Source organism: Belonocnema kinseyi, chromosome 10 (genome assembly GCF_010883055.1).
Source record: "Belonocnema kinseyi isolate 2016_QV_RU_SX_M_011 chromosome 10, B_treatae_v1, whole genome shotgun sequence".
NCBI classification, from domain to species: Eukaryota; Metazoa; Arthropoda; class Insecta; order Hymenoptera; family Cynipidae; genus Belonocnema; species Belonocnema kinseyi.
In genome coordinates this window covers 75,287,678-75,313,016 of record NC_046666.1, presented here as the reverse complement: position 1 = coordinate 75,313,016, position 25,339 = coordinate 75,287,678, and the positions used below count along the sequence as shown (strand labels likewise).

Sequence of the window (25,339 nt, the reverse complement as noted above, 5' to 3'; positions counted from 1 at the left end):
AAGCATTTACAGAATTGTATTACACATATTATGTATAAACTATGTTTTACAGTTAAAATTATTTACATAAAATTCCTTTCTCGCAGTTGAGCAATATCATATTATCAAGATACCTTGAAAAAATTCCAGAAAAAAAACTTAGAATGTTTTATCAAATTTATTTATGAACATCACTGTGCTGCAGAATCATCTCAATGTAGGTAAGGAAGGGATATATATCTACAAACTTCCTGATGGATTCTAAATATTCCTTATGACGTCATACATATCCACACTCCGTCTTGTGAAAGTGGCTTATTACCCTCCCTGTAAAAGTGGCTTAGTCCCGGGGGCTTAGTAACCCTCTTGTAAAAATGCCCTCTAAATCCCCCTATTTTATCTACTATTTCGATTTAGGACAGGGTTTTCAGCACCAAAAATGATCGCAAACGCCCCAGGTATAAATACTCCACCGGCCCAGTACTGGCCCAGTACCGCCTGCCGGAGTTCCAGTACTGGGCCAGTACTATGCCAGTACTGACTTGTAATGCTTGCCTCTACTGGCCTGTCAGTACTGGCAAACCGCTGGCGTACGAAAATGCCGGAGTTCATTTTAAAATGATAAAAAATTATTTAATTGTTTTAAAAGTAACACTTCCGTTCTTAAGCAGTCCTCAATAATGAAAATATTAATTGTTTTAAAGTGAAATTCCAGTACGATCTTAACCTAAAACGTAAAAAGTGTTCAATTTTTTATTTTTTTTATTTTTTTTTTATTTACGAAGTTTTTGTGATGTAACTAGTTTGGTTTTTATTCACCAACCAAATTTATTTCAATTAGTGTCAAATTAAATATGAAAATAATCACATTTAATTACTTTTAAGAGCAAAAAAAGCGAAAAACATTCCGTTATACCGCGACACCGTCTTACCAAAATTTAATTTTCTCCGAACTGAATAACTTTTTTTGATAACAAATTATTAATTCTCATTCATCATCCCCATACCTCGAAAGGATATTTTTGTTAAAAATCAAAAATTCTACTTCTAATCGCTACTGCAGATCGATTTTCAAAGTCTATGAAATTATATTACCAAAACGTGATTTAATTTCACAATACATGTAATATAATTTTACAACACATGTATTGTGATGCATATTTTTCGGATGTTGTGAAATTACAAAACATTCGTTGTAATTTCACGATACTGTATTGTGACGGTACAATTTCATTTATTGCAAAATTACATTACGTTTTGGTAATAAACTTCCATTACATTTATTGTGAAATCACAATAAAGGTTTTTAACAGTGTGACGGTTGTCACCTTCAACGCTCGCAAAAGACTTCGAACATACTATTGAATTAACTTGAAACATCCTCATCTCATCAGTCACTTGACTTAGTCCATGCCTATGATGAAAAAACGGGTTCGCCCGACAACAGCTTTGAAAATAAATAAATAAATAGTGCATGCAAGGAAATAAACATTGGAAATAACTGAAATTACGGCCGCTTTTTTTATTATAGTGCTGGTGTCGGAAATTAATTTACAATAAACGTGGGAAACATATCCTAGCAGGTAACGTCGGTGAAATTACTTTGAAGTGTTGTTTAACCTTCCTTAAACATTCTAATAAGAGAAACGACGTTTCAAACAAAACAAAAAAGAGTTCACATTGGTCTTTTATTACGCGATTAGAGTTGGAAATCAATTATTAATACATGGAAGAACATACCCTACCAGGGAAAGTCATTTAAATTATTTGAAGGTATATTTTAACATCCACTAAATATTTAAACAAGAAACTCGACATTTACTAACAAAAAAATTACATACATTTGTTTGAATGTACCTTTAGCGTCTAACATTAACTTTCAAGTAACATCCTCCCAAAAATTTCTACGGTATACTTCGGCATGTCCATATTTAACCGTATTTTAAGTGTGTTGGAAATATCAGTTTTTTCTTGGAATATTTAAGGGATGTAAAAACAACCATCAAACATCCGTATATAAAATAGTGAATTTGTTATGTTTATAGATAAACTAATTTTGTTTTAATGGTTCTGAGCGAGCAAAATATGAGGCATTTAGCTATGGCTAGCGAAAAGTTTTTGATCAGAATAAAATTTTAATAATAGACGAATTTTCCTATTTAAATATATGTAAAAATGGATAGTTACGTAATTGCTTGAATAAAAACTGTCCATTTTTCATTTTTATAATTTTCTTTTAAGTTATTGATCTGCACGTTAAAATTTATAAAAATAAAATTACGATATATTTAAAAAAAAATACATTGTTACTAACTTTCGTGCGGACACCCTTCCAAAGGCCTTTTATTAATGCTATTCTTAAAACTATATAAAATATTTCATTCAATTTATTACTTATTCCAATATTTCAAAAGTGGCTAAAACAGTATTTGAGCAAATTTTGAAACAATTTTTCAATTTTCAAAATCCTGTAAAAATTTTCCAAGAATTAACTAGAATTTTTTAAATATTGGGATTCAAATCTGTTCTCCAATTGCACAATAAATATTTTCGATACAAGGATCCTAAGTGGAATTTTTTCGGCTAAGTGCGAAGTCGACGTGAAAAAACGGGATGTGAACAAAAACAAAGTGTGCGGATCTGGTAACAAGACACACGTATTCCTATGGATTTTGAGGCGCTGAATTCAAATTTGGTATAAAAAATCACCCATCATGTCATGGTTGAGCCATAACCTCAAAAAATGACGAAAAATCATGCACTGAGGCAAATAAATTTCAAAATAATGCCAGTGATGCAAATTTTCACTTCAAAAACATGTCGACAACTGTGAAGGATCAACCCTTGTCTGATATCAACTTATTTAACTTAACTTTACCCAACAGAACCTGACCTCACCTAACCTGAATTAACAGAAATTTATTGAACTACACGTAAAGCTTTGGAAGCATATTTTCCCAGTAGCAAATGTGTGCTACATCGAATGGGTCAACTCGAGCCTAACCTAGCCTAACCTAACCTCAAGAAATACAATTAAACTGATTGTGTTATCCCGTTGTATTTGCAGTACCGTTTGAATCAGCTTGAGCTTAACCCGCAAAGAGGTCAAACCCATCCTAACCTAACAAAATCTGACCTCACTTAACCGATTACGCTGGCAACCCTGTTCTTGCGTACTTTCATATTTTGACATTAATAGCAGTAAATGTCTGAAGTTTCGTAACCGCTTGTTGCTAGCATTATTCGCCTGTGTCTATAACCAGGGCACCTCCACGTGGTGACGGTGGGCAACGAATCCACATTGGCTGAGTCCCTGGGTAAATGGCGTTCATGCCGTCATGGCAGACACAGTTAAAAAGTGTGTTACGGTGCAGGGAAAACGCCCAGTATCGGCGTCTGGTCAGGGTTGGAAAGCGGGCTCTCCGACGTCGTCATCATGCAACCGTAGCTCTTCATCAATGGATCACTTGGTTGGTGTAGAATCTCATGCTACAAGGAAAAAAACCGCAAGCATTTCTCAATCGCATGCCTGCAAGAATAGCTCAGATTTATTCTGTTACATTTGCAGTAAATATGAAGTGAGCAGTTTGCGAAAATCAATCGACAAGAAAGTGAAAAGTCTTTACGAAAAGTGTTTGACCGTAAATTGCTGCATCAAGAAACAAAATGGGTTCCTTACGTCATTTGCAATTCCTGCAGACTTATGTTGTATTGTCTAAAAAATTCAAACAACGAAAAGTACCGCAAGTACTCTACACCAAACACATGGAAAAAACCCTTTATTGCGAAGGACTGCTACTTTTGCATGAATTCCGGCAAAGGGTTCAACGCCAAAAATAAAAATAACATTTCGTACATTAATGTGTGAACAGTCACAAGAGCAATTGAAATCAATAAAAATGCACGCCAGACTGATTTAAGCGCTTTAGAAGATGATAGAATGGAAGTTGAAAGTCAACGTCATGGAGACGGTAGTGAAACCAGTTATCGAACAGAAAATAGTTCTGATGATTCCGATGAAAATGACGAAAAAGATGACGAATATAGCGTGCATAAAATGAAATTGAAGGTTCCAATATTAGTGTCGCAACTACAACTGAATGATTTTATTAGAGATCTTGGATTATCGAAAGACGGCGCTAAATTTGCCGCTTCATTTCTAAAAAGAAGAAATCTTCTAGAGCCAAAGACAAAAGTTTCATTCTATCGCGACAGGGACAAAGAATTCAGAAAGTTTTTCGTTAAAGACGAAGAGACGTCTTTAGTGTACTGCACTGACGTTAACGGACTAATCAACCACTTGAAGAAAAATGTGTACAGAGACGAAGAATGGCGACTTTTCGTTGATTCGTCAAAACGTTAAAATGCTTCTTGAAAAATTTAATTACACGAATCACAAATGGCAAATATGTGGTGATCTCAAAATCACAACAATGATATTAGGCCAACAATCGGGTTTCACAAGAGAGCCATGCTTTATATGCCTGTGGAATAGCAGATATCAAGCCAATCATTACAGCAAAAAACATTGGACTTTAAGAGATTCATTCAAACCTGGTTCTCATAATATCATCAACCAAAGTCTCGTTGATCCAGAAAAAATTTTACTACCACCCCTCCACATAAAGCTTGGGTTCATGGAGGAATTTGTCAAGGCGTTCGACAAAGATGGACAATGCTATAAGTATATATCCTTTAAATTCCCTAATGTTTCAGACGCTAAATTGAAAGAAGGAGTCTTTGATGGACCACAGATTCGAATATTGACAAGAGATACTAATTTCGTAAGCCACATGACGAAAATTGAAATGGACGCTTGGGAAAGTTTTAAAGCAGTAAACGCAAATTTCCTCGGTAATAAAAAAAGTCCAGACTACGAGAATATTGTTGCGAAAATGGTAAGAAACTACAAAAAGTTAGGCTGCTTGATGAATTTAAAACTTTACTTGCTAGATTCCCATCTGGATAAGTTTCTAGAAAATGTTGGTGGTTTCAGCGAAGAACAAGGGAAACGTTTTCATCAAGACATAAAAGTGATGGAACAACGATATCAGGGTCGATGGGACCAGGTCATAATGGTTGATTTTTGCTGGATGTTGAAAAGGGAAACGAATGTAGGTCTTAAACGTAAGCGTAACCCTTTGCATCGTTGCTTCGAAGATAAAAGGACACGTTATAGCAGGCAGAAAATAGACTGAAGTAGGTCTATAAATCAATTTAATTACAATAAAAAGCAAGATAAAATTTAAACACGAAAGATAGTATTAATATATTCCTTAAGTCTATGAAAAGCAGAGAAAAAAATTTTGAATAAAACTCTTATTCATTTGCATGTTTAAGTTCCAGTTCTACATTTTAATTGATACAAACATTGTCAGGTTAATTGAAATGGGGTCAATTCTACTTGCAGTTCTAAGTTTCTTCAAATGAATAATGTGCGTCTAAATTTTTAACCACCCGTAGTACAATGAAATGAATTTTATTGTGTTACAACGGGAACACTTAAGTTTAGTTGTGTTGCATTAAGCAAAATTTTGTTAGGTTCTGTTAAGTTAGATTCATTTGTAGGTTAAGATCGAATTAACCTGTTAAATATAGCACACATTTAACACTGAGAACCGTACGCTTACATAGCTACACGTGTGGTTGAAATTCATTCGGCTAGGTTAGGTTAGGTCAGGTTTTGTTAGGTTAGAATAGGTTAAACCTCTATGTAGGTTAAGCCGAAGCTGAATGAAACGGTACCGCAAACACAACGGGACAACACAATGAGTTTAATTGTGTTACGTGAAGTTAAGTTGGGTTATGTTAGGTTAGGTCAGGTTTTTTTAGGTTAGAATAGGTTTGACCTCTTTGCAGGTTAAGCCCAAGCTGATTCAAACGGTACGGCAACAAAACGGGACAATACAATCAGTTTAATTGTGTTTCGTGAGGTTAGATTAGGCCAGGTTAGATTTATTTCTAGGTTAGGCTCGAGTTGACCCATTCGATGTAGCACACATTTGCTACTGGGAAAATATGGTCCCAGAGCTTTACGTGTAGTTCAATAAATTTCTGTTAATTTAGGTTATGTGAGGTCAGGTTCTATTGGGTAAAGTTATGTTAAATAAGTTGATATCAGGCAAGGGTTGATCCTTCACAGTTGTCGACATGTTTTTGAAGTGAAAATTTGCATCGCTGGTATTATTTTGAAATTTATTTGCCTCAGTGCATGATTTTTCGTTATTTTTTGAGGTTATGGCTCAACCATGACGTGATGGGTGATTTTTGATACCGAAATTGAATTCAGCGCCCCAAAATCTATAGGAAGACGTGTGTCTTGTTACCAGATCCGCACACTTTTTTTTGTGTGGCTGTGTAATTGTAAGTAGGTTGCATGGAGTCCTAATCTGAAAGCCCCAGAGGGCCCAGAGAAGGAATCCGGTAATGTGCGTGAAGTAAGAAGTCGATACTATACCGTAAATACCCTAAGTAAAAATGTTACGCCCTATGCTAAAAAGTGCTATTTTAGGTAACGTTCACAGTACTTAAAATCGGACTTATGATGGTGGCGTCATAAAAAATAATTATCGTCATATTTCAAAAATGGCGATAAAACATATTAAATATTTTCTATCTTTTGAATTTTCACCATAATCTCAAAATTTATTTCTCAAAGGGACAAGTGTTAGGTTGCTACTCAAAATATCCATTCACCTAGAAATCAATCCACCCTCGATTCAGAAACTTTTTATCTCTGGTTCAGTCTAAAATAAAAGTTCTATTATTCAAACTCCAAGTTCAATATTAAATAAGTTGAATTCGATAAAGAACTGAGACTTTTTTGCTTCAATACAGAAAATATGAATCTTCTTTTAAGATTTTACTTTTTTTAAGTAAACATTCTTTTTTTCTAATTAATAAAAACTTTCATTATAATTATTAAACAAAAAATTTTTAATGTGAATATACAAACTTAATATCAGCTTTTTAAAGCGCATAACGTTTTAAAATTGAATTATAATTTTACTAAAAATATCATTCCATAATAATATTTTTTTTCAGGCAGGAAAAATGGTGATTTCCTTTGTGATCATTTTTTTCATCTGTTTTTTACCTTATCACATATTTATGCTATGGTTTCACTTCTACCCATCATCACGTGAAACATACGATGATTACTGGCATGCCTTTCGAATAATTGGCTTTTGCCTGAGTTTCATCAATAGTTGTGTCAACCCTATCGCTTTATATTTCATCAGTGGTACTTTCCGAAAAAAGTAAGATCGTTATTCAATAAAAATTATTAAAAATTTAACCTGAATTGACTAAAAATTAAAGAATTTAGTTCCTAAGTTCCTCAATTTCAATAAATTATTTATAAAATTAAAATTGTCCGTCAGTGTTAAGGCAATCATAAATAATGCAAACCGTTGAAAGAACTGTGCTTGCATTTATGAATAGTCTTATTAAATACGTGAATTATTTAATCCTTAACTTTTAATGAGGATGAAAAGAAATAATTGGAACTTCAAATGGTAATTATAATATCATACAATAAGAAAGTAACTCTATTATCTATGAATATTGCAGATAAGTGTTAATAAATAAATAATTATTATAATAAATTCCAGAGTCGTAAATAATAGGTAAATAGGGTAATTAGATTTTATTTCGCCGCACTCGATTGAGGCCTGACTTTTTTAAATGTTGATACTTCTACTATATGTATCAATTATCAATTTTGTCGAAACTTCTTTGTCACAATAATTAAAAAAGCACTTTATTTTCTCATTTCAAAGTTTTTATTTTCGTGGATTTCTTTTAATCTCTAAGTTTCGAGAATACCTGAATCTCAAAAACCAAGGTTTAAGATGGTGTCTATTTGTCGTTGTTGTCATCGTTATGAAAGAAGAATGAATACGCAATAATAGTTCATCTAAAAAAGATCCGAATTTTTTTCTTAATGTGTTTTTAAAGGTCCACTATAATACCTCCCCCCCCTTTTATAAATTTCTTACATTTGCGCAAACTCATTGTAACACAAAGTAAAACTATTTTGCCACAAAACTATAGGAGCAATTTTAAGTGTAAGGTGGAGGAGGCATGGCACCAGTCCCCCACCCGATATAAGGTACGAAGAAAATGAAAAGATAAAAGTTATTCAACCCAAAGAAACTAAATTTTTACCATTTGTGGTAGGATATACAGTCGTTGTTTTAGTCGAAATAAGTAACATTAAAAATAAAAAAAATTTAACTATAGAAGAGAATTTCAGTTTTTCTTCATTCTGCAATGCATATGTGTAAATGTGACATTTTTCAGCACCCTTGTACTTTGAAAATAAATTTTTTTAATAAGAAAAAAAGGAATTTGATAAAATAAGGTAATAAATAGGTTTTGAAAACATAAATAATTACAAAAAAAAATTGAATGAGGCCGCAATCGTCTTTAACGAAATAAAATGCAATGACCCAATAATCATTTTTAATGCAAAAAATATACATTTATAAATTAAGAGCTTAAAAAAGAAAGATGTCTGTATAATCAGGTATTTTTAAAATATGCATATTGAAAGAGACATGCGAAACAAATTGTTATACAGAAGCGTTAATCATCTTATTCACTAACCCAGAAGTTTTTAATATACAGTAGAATTATGTTTATAATCTTAGAAATACAATTAATAGCAAACAATTTTGTAAATAGTAATTTCACATTTTTGTATAAATTTATTTATCCTTTTGCGTAGTTCATATTAACCCAAAAAAATAAAGAAATCGAAATTAAGAAAAGTCACTATCCACTCTATTTCCACTCAAGTTTTTTTAAGGAAAGTAGAAAAGGTGCGAAAAGTATGTAAATTTAAACGAGCACAAATTAATACCAACTACTCCTATTTTAATGAGGATCGAAATTGTAAACTTAATGAAAATAGCAATTTATTATCTATCATCAAATTAAAATCCTTTCTAATACACTAATTTTGTATGTAGGTACAACGACTACCTTTGTTGCTGTCTAACGAAACGAAGAAGAAGAAGAAGTGCCAATAGAGAATTGTCACGTTCCAGAGGAAATAATGCGAGTAGAAATTACGAAACAAGTTTTAATTCTATTCATCGAAGACATACACAGGAATTGAATACTACGGTATTTTTAAGCATAGACGGAGATACTAAGCCCACCTGAGGGCGATTTCTTTTTAAGAAGAGTTCTCGTTGTTCACGAAGGACAGATCATAATGTATAAAATATTTCGCAATTCTATACATAATTACGAGAAAGAAAAACGGACATCGCGAAAAACTGATCGAATAGAAAATAATTATATTGAAAGTGAGAAAGGTGTAATATTTGAAGAGTCCGAAGCAACGCGACGTTAAATAAAAGTTATAATATTTTTTCGTTCAAAAAATTAAATTTGAGCACATTAAAGAAATATATAAAAACTTAAAGAACATAAAAAATAACAATTAAAAATGATTATCTTATCAATTAGAAAAGCGTAATTTTAGCATATTTTTCAAATAGTCACAAAGTTATTTTAAAGTATTGCGCAGAGTACCCATGCAGAAATTGCCAAATGTTTGCCTTTTTTCCGATTTGGGCCAGATCGGGCACACAATTTTGTGGTTGTTAAATTTGGCCCCTTCTAGACCCATGCTTAACATCAAGCTTGAGAGTAGATGTCGCCCCATTAATTTTGGGGACTAAAGTGGGTTGATTCCAAATCGCCCAAGTTTCAATGTAAAGTCTCTAACGTCAAAAATATTTCAATTGATAATCGAATAAGTGACAAAATAAGTATAAAAAGCGTAGGTATCGTATACTTAAAAATGAGGTTATTTATTTGCAACAAAAGAAGTAGAAGTAATATTTCATGTGTTGAATGTGAAAACGAATTTGATCAACACTGACGTCATAAACATATTTATTTTCACGTATTTTTAGGTGATTTGAAATAATCGGGATGTGAATACAACCTTCTTATTTAAAGTCGCCGTTGTAAAAATAACTTAAAGAGCCAGTGCAATATTATAATCCACTTATTTCATAATAACTTTCTACAATTAAGTTCAATTATAGAAATTGAAAGCAATTTCAATTTATAAATTAAAACCAAAAATATATTCCAAAATACTTCAATAGTTTATCTTACACAAATGCTGGCTGTTATGTGTGTCTTTTGATTTTTTCCGTTTACTCGAAAAGAAGTCTTACATACTCCAATGTTTTGATATCGTGATCTGTTTGATAATCTGATATTTATATTCTCGAATTTTAGTTTCAGGCCCGAACTGGCCCTGTTCAGATCCATATTGGAATTTTTTTATAATAAATTTTTTTTTTATAATTGTTTATAATAATAGAAAAAAGTTACACTGTCAGTATTTGAAATAATGCCATATTTCCAGAAATAAATCTCAACCAATTGTTTTATTTTGTTATTCCAAATTTTTGTTCAAACGAAATTCTCAAATATCTATCTTCTAAAAGAAAAATATTTTACAATTTTATATTCCACTGGTAAACACTAAAAAGAAATTTGGATGACGGACTTTAAGGCATTTCATTATAGGATATGAATTCAGATAAGTTTAGGCTTATGAAAAATTGTCTTGCCTACTTTCATTAATCTTAAGAAAAATTGTAAGGGAGGTAAAACCAATAAAAGAATAGAAGATCATAGAGAGAAAAATATTTTAGAAGTACAGCGCTTAAAATAAAGAAAATTAGATTTAAAGTTTCAAGAACCCCAACTTACTTTACTATACAATATACATATATGATTGAAGAGAATAAAAACCATGGATTCTTTAAGACTTATTATTAATTTTTCTACGGACTATTATAATTTGTAATATACTACTATTTTTATAAAAGCAGAGTGAATCTTTAAACATTTTTATCAAATATACTTTACTTGTATATTTCATAAGGCTTTAAATATTATTAAAAAAAATTCACATCCGCATTTACAATATAAGAAGTTCTAAATTTATTTGAGAATTAATTATAGGCCGTGTCAACTTGTACCGAAATTCGGTCCAAATAGCCGGAATTTCCGGAAAAGGAAATATTTGTATCGAAATTTGATTAGAAATAAACGGCATATTTCGGTATTCAAATTATTTTTTTCTAACAAGTATTTTCATAGTTATGTACATGACTAACTGAATATAATGCGCCAACCAGAAAAACTAGTTTTGCAGGACTAAATTAAGAAACGAGGCAATTTCATAAATATTCCATATTTATAAGAATTCTAATTACTAATATTCACTAATAATTGATAGATATCGTTATAGTATGATATAATACTAATATTAAATTTACATATTAATGATCAGAAAACTACAAAATTGAAACATGTCAATAGCAAGTGAAGAATTTTTATAGAAGTAATTTTATGAATATACTTCGATCATAATTTTTTTCATTAATTAAAAAAGGAAAGATTAATCAATGTAAAAAGTTTTACGCTAATACACTGTAAATATTAATACATCGTAATTCATATTAATGATTTATTAAATACAGTTCATTAATCTGACAGGTCTATCCATTGATAATGGAACCGATAAATCGCTTTCCTAAACATAAATAGTTTTTATTAGATATAGAAAGGGTGATACATAAATATGTCATATATTATGTAGAAATATATAAACAATAAAAAGCATCGTTGTAAAAATGTGATTACTGATCAAGCTTGAGGTTTCATCGCATAAGTAAATTGTTGATTGTGAAAATACAAGTTCAAAAGTATTTTATAGTTATAAGTTGTGAATATGTAGAAAGAATGTAAAACACATATCCACAAACTGTTTATTATGTGTAAATTTATAGACGATCGACACGAAAATAAAAAAATTATTAATCCTAAAAAGTTTAATATTATACGAGAAAATAAGGAAAAACTCAAATGAATTGCAAAGTAAAGAAAAAAATGTTGTTTTGTGGACCGGAATATCTGGGATTCCAACACAGAAAAAACTGAGAATAAAATTTGTTGCAGGAAATTTTTTAGAGCGATAAGGTTTTGTTTAGCCAACTTCGCGTCTTTAAAAAAACATGTGTTTGTCATGGAAAAACCAAAGAAAGTTTAACCGATATTTGTGTAAAGTTTATCCTGTGAAGTTAATTTTTGTTGCAGATCATTTGTCGGAAATCGATGTAAAGTTTATTTTCTGTTTTTTTTCTGTGAATTAAATAATCTTAAATATTTAATTGATGGGATTTTATTATGCAGAATACTGATTATTGTAACTTGTTTTTCTAATAGTCTTACGTAATTGTTAAAAAGTCTACTTCTGTAAATTCACAAAAGTTTTGTAAATTTATATTAGATGAGTGGAATTTTATTTATTCTGGATAAAGTGGTTTAATGGCACATTGGCAGTAAAAAAGATGACAAGTTATGAATATTTAATGCTGTATAGTTACTGATGAAAAATGTTTGAAAGTTGATAAAGTTTTCAGAATGTAATAGACACGAATGGTGATTTCGCCAATGATGTACTCTTTTATCTTTTAGTCTCGTGTCAGTTATACTTACATTTCATATTAATAATATACATTTTCATCAACAAAAGGGGAAAATTCTGCTTCCAAGCAAAACACGCTCTATGCAGAATTGTTAGAGTTTTGTGATATTTATAACTATGTGTAACATGATGTATTGAATAAATGTTAATATTTGGAAATATACAATGCGTGTATTTATTTTCATTTAAAGTTTAAAAATACAATTTAAAAAACATGAACTTAAAAAAGTGCAACTGTGCAAAAAAATTGGGCAAGGAGGTTTACAAATATGTATGTTTAAAGAAACCTTTTTTGAAAAACAAATAACCCCTACAAATCTCCTTCCATGAAGTTTTAAACACCCGTGTTGAAAAATGTCCTGAAAGTGTGGTTACAGGTCTGGTCCATGTCTGACGCTAGTGTGGCCCAGATATGACTTTATCTAGACCGTTATGTCGTTAATAATCTTAGTTATTTAATTTTTGCTTGGTCCTCGGCGTGCAGACATCTTGCCTGATTGCGTCACAGCTTGAAGTACGGGTCGCGTGATGACTTTGAACTCTGACGCACTGCTAGTTTTTGTCGATTAAGTGTATGGTGAAAATTGAAGAAAATAAAGAAAAGGGGTAGGTCACTAAGGAACGTTCATATACTAATAAATCTTCACAGATACGTATATAAACGTTTTTTAATCCCTTTTCTTTATTTTCCCAAACTTTCAGTCCGATATCTCATTTCCTGTGGAATTGGTATGATCCAAGAAAATGTCGGTAAAGTAGGAATCGGAAAAGTGTTACAAGTCCTTAAATGCAAATTGCAAACACATAAAAATTCAAAGGTCACGTTGTGCTTCATTCATTCCTGCCAAACCGACAATTTAAATAATGTTTACGCGTCCCTCGTCGAAGAAACGTTTTCCAACGTTCGGATAAATTTTCTTGACCACTTGGCTAGGAAGTACCAGTAAATTCCTGCGGGGGGCACCACAACAAGGGGACAAAAAATTAAACGTCTTTAAAAATATGATATTAAATATTTTTAGTAAGTAGATGTGACTTTTCACTTTTCCCCAGAAGAAGAAATCTAGATTTACAATATTGCTTCAAAAATGCATCAAATCTTTAAAGTAATCGAAGACGTTGTTGGCGAGTGACTGAAAAAATAAAAAAATTGCAAAACAATGCACGAGAAAGAATAAGGAAAAAGTGAGAGGTTGGTTTTGGTTAACTTTTTCCTTTTTCATGCTTATTTTGCAAAAAATTATTCATTAGACGGTAGATTTAACTTCGATCTTAAATTATTAGTATGTTACATCACAAGCAAGGTTAAGCACAGCTTTACCGTGGAGACTCTCGTGAAAATAAAGATTCGATAAAAGACTACAGTAAGCAGGTACCGAAGTTGGTCTCAAAAGATCTCAAAAAGTCATATTCTGGTTCCCAGAAGAGCACGTTTATAGGTCTATTAGGCTATCACCTCCACAATCGAATTTTTTTATATTTCATAGCTATAGGAAGGAAAAACTTGTTCAATCAACTTCTTCCAGACTATTTATTTGGTAATTTTATACATTGCGTGACGTTTCGCAATCAGACCGATTCCCTCATCAGATATCTAATATAAAAGTAAAATATGAAACATTAGCTAAAATAATGTACAAATTTATAATATGATGGTAATTATAGGAATAGTAAAAATTACAATACCTTAAGTCATTATGTAGAAGTTTATAAATTGAAATCGAAAATTTTTGAGTCGTTAAATAATAAAATTAAAAGGATGACAGGCTGTGTACCCTCCGTCTCCATCTTACTAAATGAGTACTCGTTGTAATTAAAACATTTGCCAAGTGAATGAAGACCTGGCGCTTGCGTAGTAGCACTTCTAAAAGAATCATAGGTGTAAGCACTAGTTATACTATATAATCAAATATGTGTGATTGCATAGAAATAGAGTAACTGAAAAATTGTTAGAAATTCGAAGTAATATCTAGTTCACAGAGTAAAATGTAGATAGACTATAAGTAGAACCAAAATAGGTGTTAACTTAACATAAGGAATCTAAAATTATGTTATAACAATCGTTGAAAAAATCTAAATCAGTTACTTTGTTGAGACAGTTTTCGCACTCTTTTTTAATGAAAAACATTTCAGCAAAGACACGCTTATAAAAATTAGGTTCATAAACAAAGCTATCCTCTTAGACCGCTTATCTCTTCTATTAAGTCACCTACATATAATTTAGCCAAAACAATGGACAACATAATTTCTGACTCCTTACCTCACTACAAATATTCTGTTAAAAATTCACTTACTTTTAAAGAATTCAGAAACAAAACTAAAATTCCTGATGATCATATTATGTGTTGCTTACACGTCTCATCACTATTTACAAACATTCCTTTAGATCTGGTTATTAAAGGTATAAAGAATAGGTTGCATCACATTAGCAGATACACAGAAATTCTTTAGATGACTTTAAGAAGGGTATCGTTTTCTTAATGGAATCCACTTACTTTAAATTTGATAATCAATTTTACAGACAGACGTCTGGCACCCCAATGTGGTCAGCCATCTCCGCAATTCTGGCTGAGATTGTTATGCAAGATCTTGAAACAAACGTTATGGAAGGATTGGGTTCTCAAATTTCGGTGTATTTTCGTAATGTAGACGATTCCCTTATTATTCTACCTGAAGATAAAATCAATCTGCCAGTTTCACACTTTAATTCTTACCACAAGAGATTACAATTTACGTTTGATATTGAAAACAAAAAGTCTATTAATTTTTTGAATTTACAACTTTGCCGAGATGATGATAACTTTATTATTACGAATTGGTTTAGGAAAGCAACTTATTCTAAAAGACTTCTTAATTTTGTATCCAACCACCCTATCCAACATAAAATAGGAATTGTTAAAAACCTAGTCGATGCAGCTATTCTACTTTCAGACAATACTTTCCACTTAGATAACTTGCAAATTGTCAAAAAATACTTATGGTATAATGATTATCTTAATGAATTCATACAGAAACATTAAAAAAAAGACTTTCAGAATTAGATTTGAAGAAAAACCAACCTTCTAACGAAACTGTTGATAGAATCATTGATGTAAAACAAGAGATCATATCCATATCTTGCTTCTAGGGGACTATTTCTCAAAATTTTAAAAGGCTATTGAATACATTTAAAATAAAAAATGTTTTTAGAATCTATTCCTAGCTAAATAAATTTATTAAATTAGGTAAAGATAAACTAGACACTTTAGATCAATGTAACGTAGTTTATAGAATCACGTGTGTTTGTGGCAGGATCTATGTAGGAGAAACAAAACGCGCCCTGCGAAATAGAATAAAGGAACTCGACGTTTTAAAATCACTGAATAATAAAAATTCCATTCCACCAGAATTTTGAGCTTTTTTGGGCTCTTAAGATCCGAAAAAAATTTCCCCAAACCAACCCTTAACTTCCAAAATCAACCCCCTTTAAAAAATTTATTTTTTTTATTAATCTGTTCACAGAATAATTTTGGGCTTTTTTGGGCTCCTCAAAAATACCAAATCACATTTTTGGGCTACAATCCTTAATGTCAAAAATAAATCCCACTCTATTACGTAGATACGACTTTGTTAATAAATAACTTTTTGGAGAATTTTACGGTGAAAACAGCTTTCCAGACCACGGTGTTAAAAGTCCAATCGGATCATCCTAAGAGAAATCAAACTAAAGTAAATTTGAATAAACGTGTGCAAAGGAGAAAACTTCAGGCCCCTGTATATTGAAAAATGGTTGATAACTAAACCTATGGTTTGATGGATCAATGTAGGTCCACTAGGACTACATTCCAGCCAAGTTTCTACCCGTTCCAAAAATAATTCATTTTAGATGAGAACACTTGACGTATTCTACCCCGTATATTTTCTAAGGCATTTTCTGCATGCCGAACTGTAAGTAAAAGTATTTAACAAGGAAAACAAAGCATTTATTTACAAAAGTATTTTTTTAATGTACAGTGTATTTTTCAATAATTGAGACTCCGGATTCAATAACCACACATAACATTTTACCGAGCGAAGAGCAAGTCCCAAAGAGGTTTCAAAACAAATTTTCAATTCTAAATTTTTAAAGGACATATCCGGACGTGAAAGTTTACTGCGCATCTTTTTTTTCCTAGACAAAAAGTTGTAATTTTCGTAGTTTTCGAAATAAACCCAAAAAACTGACTTTTTTGAAAAAGTCGATTTTAATCCGTTTTTCATTCAACTCGTGCTCAGTGCTTCAGTTTTGACATTTTTAAATGAAAATTTCAGAGAATGTGCTTTAGGATGTCCTTCGATTGACAATGTAATGGGAATTCGGAAAAAGGTTCATGAAGTTTTTTGAAAAGTTTCAGATCAAAATATTTGATAGTTTAGGAGTAGTTATGATTTTAGTGAACGTCAGCGCTGGAGTCTTTGAGCGTACTATGCACTCTGAGACTTTCCACTGTGTCACGCTCTCTCTCTAGTGAGTTGTTGCTTAAAATATTATATTATTTATTTTTTTAGTGAATAACAGTTGAAAGAAAATAAGTTAACAAAATATTCATGAATTTCATTTAATTTTTAATGAATTTTTCCGTTTTCTTTAAATTTAAATGTAGGATTCTCTTATATACACCTAATGTTCACACCTCTATTCGTCTTAACCCGTAAGCGACCTTGAACCTGCATTTTGAGTTGCTAGATTTGCAAATCTAGAGTTGGTAGAGTTGCAATTGCAAAGGCAATTGCAATTTTTATCTATTCAAATAAAGTATCTCTAAATACCTTGTTTTTTTTGCTTTGCTAATATTCCTAGCCTATTTTTTTCTATTTTTGGTTCTTTTTCTTCCTCCAGTTGGAGTTTCTGGTGAACTCGATGACATTTACTTATTTAATGAATCACTTTTATTATTTATACATATATAACTGATCTCTTTTATTTTCGAAATAGATTTAGCCAAATTGTAAAACAAGTGTGCTTAGGTTTGTCTTTAAAATGCATGTTCAAGGTCACTTACGGGTTAAGCCGAATATAGGTGTAAACATTAAGTGTACATAAGAGAATCCTACTTTTAAATCTAAAGAAAACGGAAAAATACATGGAAAATTACATAAAATTCATGAATATTTTGTTAACTTATTTTTGTTGACCTGTTATTCACTAAAAAATTGCACAATATCGTATTTTAAGCAACAACTCACTAGCGACAGAACGTGACACAGTGGAAAGTCTCAGAGTATATAGTACACTCAAAGACTCCAGCGCTGACGTTCACCAAAATCATAACTAGTCCTAAACTATCAAATATTTTGATCTGAAACTTTTTTTTAAAATTTCAGAAACTGAAGCACTGAGCACCAGTTGAAGTGAAAAACGGATTAAAATCGACTTTTTCAAAAAAGTCAGTTTTTTGGCCTTATTTCGAAAAATACAAAAGCTACAACTTTTTGTCTAGAGGAAAAAAGATGCACAATAAAATTTCACGTCTATGTACGTCTTTTAAACATTTGAAATTAAAAATTTGTTTTGAAGCCTGCAGGGGACTTCCTTTTCGCTCGGTAAAATTCTATGTGTGGTTATTGAATCCGGAATCTCAAGTGGAATTGCAACGACTGATTTTTGGTGATCACAAGTAGGATTTTTAATTGGCAAAACAGTTGGAGCTTATTTCTCGTATAAAACAATAAATCCATCGATGGATTTATTTTCTTTCTTATATTCATTTTCATGCCAGAGAGTCCATATTATTGACTAATGCTAAATAAAAAAAAGAATTCTATGAAAACATTGATGAAATTGCGTGCAACAAAGTTTCATGAAAAAGTTAAATCTGAACTTTTAAGTGTACGAAATAATGTAAAGGAATGTCAAGTTAGCAAAAGATGGGTGTTCCGAAAATTATTGTTTGTGAGAGGGCATAGAAAAAATCTTTTAATTGTTTTCTTGGCTGTCTGGACCAAATACTTGTCAGGATTTACATCCATTGAGGTATATACTCAAGAAATCTTGGAACTTTTTAGTGACACCTGGTCAGCTGAGAAACTAACAATTATATTCGCGATAGTTGGGTTAATAATGGTCCTATTGGGTAGTCAACTTTTCGATCAATTTGGAAAAAGAAAATCGTATCTCTATTCTGGGTCATTTTTTATCACGACGGATGGTATATCGTTTTTAGTGAAATTAATTTTTCACTGGACGACTAGGCTACTTGCTATTTATACCACGGTCTTTATTACTGACACATATATCGAAGTCCAGAAGGGTCAGAAATTAAACAGTGATCACTTTTTGATTTCAGAAAACTTTTACCACATTATTTAATGTAAAAACAAATCTTATTACGATTTCAACCACCTTCTAATCATATGCAAAAATAGAGAAAAAATTATGAAATAAGATTGCAAATTAAAAATAAAACGAGCGAATTAATACATATTAATCAATATTGATATCAGTACTGAAAAATAGGTTTTTATTTTATGTATATTTATATTTAAATGAATAAAATATCTGTTTTTTCGCAAGGGCTTATTTTGTTAATAGCTTTTTTCTCAGTGAATGATAGTATACAAAGAATTTTTATCAGCAAGTGTTACGTGTATAGAAACATCTTATGACAATAACGTTTCATATTTACTCATTATTATTATTATTATTATTATTATTGGAACTGAGTTCTTTATATGGTAATATACTATGGAAAGGGAGAAGAAATAAATTCCCCAGTTAAAGCTGAATTATCTCCGGGAGGAAAAGTTCATTGGCCTTTGGAAAAAACTTCCTCCAGGTTTTACTGCTCTTACAGGTAATAAAAAAATACATATTTTAATGTAAGGAATAATATTCAGTATATTATATAAGCATGGGTTCATGTTGAAAATTGAGTGTTTCTATTCCGTGAAAATTTCTTGCAACATTTTTTCATTGAAAGGCACACTCTTCCCCTTTAATTTCCCTTTTTAACCATTGAATTTCATTCATCTGTCTCTGAGTTATGAGTTTTGAAAAAACAAAATTTTTTCTATGAGTTTATTTTGTTCATTGTTAATTATATTATCAATAATTTGGGAAGTTCAAAGTGGTTTTATGCCAGGAAGGTCATGTACGGATCAAATATTCAGCTTAAGACAAATCACAGAAAAAAGTTTGAGAGTAGGAAAAAATTTTTCTGTTCATTTGTTGACCTAGAAAAGGTTTTGAAAAGGTAGATAGAAGTAAACTTTGGGTAGTCCTGAAAGAGTACGGAGTCAATGGATAGCCCTTACAAGCTATAAAAACAATATATACGGGTAGCAAAGCGAGTGTAAGGGTAATTGGGAATTTGAGTAACTGTTTCGATATTATTCAAAGAGTTAGACAAGGATGCGTTATGTCTTCATGATTATTTATATTAATTAAGGGCACGCGGGTTAGCGTTCGCAGATGATAAGGTTTTTATGGCAGAGTCAGTCGAAGATTTGCAAAGAATGTTGAATAAACTGAATGCGAACATGAAGAGCATGGACCTCAAAATTAATGCAAATAAAACAAAAACTATGGTATTCGTAGGAAAGAGTGAGAAAACACTATGCAGTATTGTATTAAATGGTGAGAGAATTAAACAAGTCAACAAGTTTGTATATCTTGGTAGCCTATTTACTAGGGACGGAAAGATAGATGAGAAATTAGATAGACGCATAAACTAAGGTAAGAAGGTTATTGGTAGTGCAGGGCCCTTTATTAGAAGTAAAAGTATATCAAATAAAGCTAAAATGGCCATACATAATTCTATATTTGTACCGACTGTACTATACGGTAGCGAGACATTGACCTATTAAGATAAAGATAAGAGTAAAATTAATGTAATTAACAAGAGATTCTTGCGCATAAAATGCGGAAAAACTCTGATGGTCAAAGTGAGTAACGAAATAATTCTCAAAGAATGTGGTGCAGAAGAGACGCTAGAAGACACATGGGAAAGAAATCGGTTAAGATGATTCGGACATGTTGAGAGAATGCCAAATGAACGACTAATGACACAAGTGTATCAAGGTAAAGTAAATGGCAGTGTGCCGAGAGACAGACCGCAGAAAGAATGGTTAGAATGTGTGAATGAGACCCTAGTTAAAAGAAACATAAGAAGCGAGCGAAACACGAGAGTCTGCATGAAAAAATGCATGGACGTGAAAGAAGCTAGAGAAGTATGCAAGGACAGAAAAGTATTGCCGAAAATAGTGAATAAAAAGAGTTTCAGTAAAGTGTATAACGCCTGAAACAAAAGACCTTGGCACTAATGGATCCAAGTGGGGAACCTTACATAACGACTTTGTGAGGATCTTTACTTGGGGTGAATTCTAGAAAGATTGATAAGCATCCTGAGTCGGAGAGGTGTACGCAACGAAAGTTTTAGTTAAATAAATAATACGAGAATTCTGGATATATATAAAAATCTCATATCCCTTCCTCAGATTACTCCCCTCCCCTCCGAGTGAGTCACGCCTACCCCGAAAGGAAAATGGCTTAATGGTGAAATAATAAAATAATGATAATAATAATAACTTTAGTAATTGAAAATGGTCAAATTTCAAGGAGGTTCAGGTAAGCAAAATTATGAAGAAAAACGAGTTTCTTTCAGTTAAAAAATTAAAAAACAGAAAATCAGCAGGAAATACAAAAAAATTATGAATACATAATCGCGGTAAAGATGTGTCCGTTGGCTATCGCCGATCGCACGTTTGCAGTAAGAGCAGCAGTACCAAAATAGCCGATTTTCACTTGTTGAATGGATCTGAAAATATAGAAAAGTAATGAAAAAACACGACAAAATGAGATTTTCTAAACTTATCAAAACACCAACGCCGTGTGCACCGTGGGTCTTCCGTGGAACACTCTAAATTTCTTCTCGAGGTTCGAGGTGCACAAACTAACTGACACTTACGCCCTTCGGCAGTTGGACCCTTGGATCAATGCGACCCTTGGACTCAATGCGATGGATCGGCGGGATCTCGCAACCTTTGAGTGGACGGAGCGACTGAATCACGACTTGCTAGAGTGTTACGATGCGAGTGTGGCGCCTGAACGGGGTTACATGACACGGCTGCATGCTCTGTGGTGCGAGAAACACCCGGAGCTATCGCATTTTTCGCAGCAACGTCTGCGAAACCATGCTGAACTACTCCGTAAAAGGGGCTATGTAAGCGGAACGCCTACTCTACCACAGCTAGAACAAGCCGGAAACAGAGAAAGAGAGGCGACACTAAGACCAACCGCGGGCAGACATCCAATAGATGAAGAGCGATGCTTTACGACCCGGAGAAACATCAACACCAAGGTTTCTCTCAAGTCTAAAGATCTGGCTGAAATGGATAACGATCTTCGTGAATATTTTTCCGAAGAATCCGAACTCAGCACTAACAATTGTTGTGTGTAGAATGCAGTGAGAGCTTTGGCCGATGCGAACCGTAGAAAAAAGCCAACGGTTGATCATAAGACCAAAAGACGAATGCATCAACTTGCAATAAAGATAGGCTGGGCAAGACAGTACGCGTCCTGCATTCAATGTGTGATTGACAACATCACATCTGGCAGGAATTTTAGCTCCAAGGTTCGAAAGTTCGCGCGCGAACTCCGAACCCGTTATCACATACTTAAAAAGTCAAAGCTGCTGACCATCAGACAGCATATTGTTGAGAGAATACGGATACTATCTGACGCTAAGAGAAGTCTAGAGCGAAGGGAGAGGTGGGTCAGAGAAAATCAACAGTTTCTCTCTGACCCATCTCGACTCTTCCAAGACCCTCCAGTTACTGTCGAACATCCACCCAAACCAAAGGAGGTCGAAGTATTTTTGAGAGAAGTCTAAGAAGTTCAGCATAGACTGGACGAAGACTCAGAAAATATAAAGAGCTTCAAGGAGGTATGTGTTGCCCTCATAACACCTGATAAAGAATGCCCACCCATCACTAAAGAGGAGGTGAAAAAAGTATTAAGAGGGATGAAGAACTATTCCGCACCGAGACCAGATAGTATCAAAACTTTCTGGTGGAAGAAGTTTTCTTCAACCCCTCAGCATTTGGCCCGTATTTTCACCTCATATTTGAAGTCGGAAGAGCCGATTCCAGAGTGGTTGGTGGAAGGGCGCACACTTAACAGACCCAAAGAATTACAGGCCAATAACTTGTCTTAACACGCTTTATAAGATATTCACAGCTAACCTAAATGATAGAATTGTTCGGGCAATTGAACCTGTGTAGCAAGAAATGTATGAACAATGAGGCTCAAAGAAAGGCGTAGCCGGATGTCGGGAGAACCTGCTCATCGATAGATGTGTCTGCAGATCGCAAGTACAAGGTCACTCATGTATTTTACATGGACGATCTTAAGATCTATGCTAAAAGCAGAGAGCAACTGCATCTAGCTCTGGGGATTGTCGAATGATATACTAAGGAAATTGGAATGGAATTTGGGTTAAACAAATGCGCCAAGGTTTATTTGAAGCGAGGAAAACTTAATGGAATCCCTGAAGATCCTGAGCTCGTTGATAGAAGCGCCATACGACACCTTTGCGCTGAAGAGACTTATGCATACCTGGGCGTGCCTCAGAGCCGCATTCAGGATGTGACATCTATAAAGGATACTCTCCGAAGCAGATGCAAACGTCTCATCCGACAGATTTGGTCTTCCGAACTGTCGGCGAGGAACAAAGTATCTGCAACGAACATGCTTGCCGTCCCGGTACTACTCTATTCATTTAGAGTAGTTCTATGGACGAAGAACGAGCTCAGATCTCTTGATATCGGGACAAGAAAGGTTATGCAAATGAAGAAAAGCATGCATCTTAAGTCTTCCGTTCCGCGACTGTACATCTCACACCGTCAAGGGGGTCGCGGAATATTGAGTCTTGAATGTCTTCACAACAGGATTATTCTGGGTACAGCACATAGAGTTGCAAATGGAAGAGACCCTCTTCTTAAAATGGTCAGGAATCACGAAGAAGTGGGCAAAGGAGCATTTCTGTACAAAGCAGCGGATGAGGATGCTGAAGCACTCGGACTTGACTTCAGTATAAAGGTGAGCAAAATGCATCAAATCTTATCTATCTCGAGTGCTCACTCCTGAAAGCCCGGATTAAGAAAGCACAAGAGAAAAACTTTGGTGGACAGCTCCTCGATAAGAGGATGCACGGTATCTTCCACAGAAATGTGAAGGATCAGTCAATGTCATGTGAGCTAACGTTTGCTATCCTTAAATCGCCCGGATTGAAGTCTGGTACGGAGGGTTTCATTTTGGCATGTCAAGACGCTGTCATTTCCACCTTAACATACCGTCGCCACATTTTGAGCCAAGACATTCCCGATGATAGCTGTAGGGCGTGCTATGCACATCCCGAGCATTTGGCTCGCATACTATCTAGTTGTCCAACTCACGCGGGAACGACCTACATTCAAAGGCACAATGCGGCACTGAGAGTGCTTTATTACCATATCTGTCACTCCTACGGCATTAACCTTAATATCGCTCCTCTAAATGCTCCTAGGGAAATTGAGTCAATTGTCGAGAATGGGAAGTGCCGCATATACTGGAACTTCATATTCTCGATAATTGTTTCTGTTGCTCACTCGAGGCCTGACATGGTTCTTCTTGACTTCGAGAAGCGAACCATGTTTGTTATCGAATTTTCGGCACTAGCTGACAAAAACATCATAACCAAGGAGAATGAAAAGAAAGAGAGGTATCGAGACCTTATAAGGGAGTTGCAACGATTGTACCCGGAATATTCTGTTAAGTTCATCGTCCTTATCATCGGCGCTCTTGGAGGTGCCAAGCTTTCACTTGCTAATGGCCTAAAAAGCATCCCTGCGTGTCAACAATATGCTAGAGCACTTGCGGGAATAATGGAGAACGCGGTTGTCCTTGGGTCGCTCCGTGTTCTTAGGGTGCACGAGGCTTTTGCTGGATCGTCGTATTGATTCCTTCACAGACTGTAACCACCTATCTCACGGTCGTGAGACGTGGTTGTGACTGAAATTTTACCGCGATTTCGCTGGAAGCGGGTGCAATTTTCCAGATTAGCACCCGCTCCCGGCGAAATCCTGCGAAAACTGTTTTGCGTGATTGTCGGAATTCTATGTACTGAATTTAAAAGTACTATAATATAGGTCATATTAAAGGAAACTTAGTTTGTCATAAGAAGCTCAAAAAAAAATGTTATTCATAATTTTTTTCATGCTGAAAATACAAAAAATGTACAAAAGTGCTTTTTCCAAACTCGTCAAACTATTCTCATAATATGAGATACCCCAGGAAATAGGTAATAAAATGCAAAACAAAGTATTATTTTTAATGAAAAACTTCATTCTATGTTTCCGAAGTGTAAATTTACTGCTATTTACATATATTTAGTTTTTGCAGTAGTCGCAAATACTTTTGCAACCAATTTCCCTCGCGCAGCCACAGTATTATAAAAACTACACGTATCTCATATTATGAGAACCACACCGTGCTACTATGCACTTAATATGCCTGACCTGTACAATGAAAAACTTCAACACTATCGATATTTTCCTACTTAGTTATTCAATCCCCATCACTCCAGACAAACTTTAGTGCCAAATACATATTTAATGAATAATAAATAGGGTTTAAAGAATTCCCCTCCAAGAACTCGACCACCATCGATTTCACAAAAAGTTCGCCTATAATCTTTAGAAGCCCAATAAAAAATGGACTATACCACGAAATTGCTCTTTCTTCAAGGGCTACAAGTTAGTAATAGAACCAACAGAGTGGGTCTCTTAGTTTAGCTGATACCCCGCTTTCTCATATTACGAGAATATCTCATATTC

The 25,339-nt window shown here is 33.4% G+C and overlaps 2 protein-coding genes across 2 annotated transcripts in view; one reads left to right on the top strand and one right to left on the bottom strand.

Moving 5' to 3' along the window:
• Positions 1-25,339, bottom strand: part of LOC117182026 (6-phosphofructo-2-kinase/fructose-2,6-bisphosphatase-like) — a 110,823-nt gene that overhangs the window by 19,584 nt on the left and 65,900 nt on the right. The window lies entirely within an intron of this gene.
• The window catches only part of LOC117181208, a 243,827-nt gene that overhangs the window by 180,376 nt on the left and 38,112 nt on the right, over positions 1-25,339 (top strand). The window contains exons 6-7 of the mRNA XM_033373771.1: positions 7,024-7,238; positions 8,955-9,140. Coding sequence (XP_033229662.1) covers positions 7,024-7,238; positions 8,955-9,140 — 401 coding nt within the window. The remainder of the gene's footprint in view (positions 1-7,023; positions 7,239-8,954; positions 9,141-25,339) is intronic.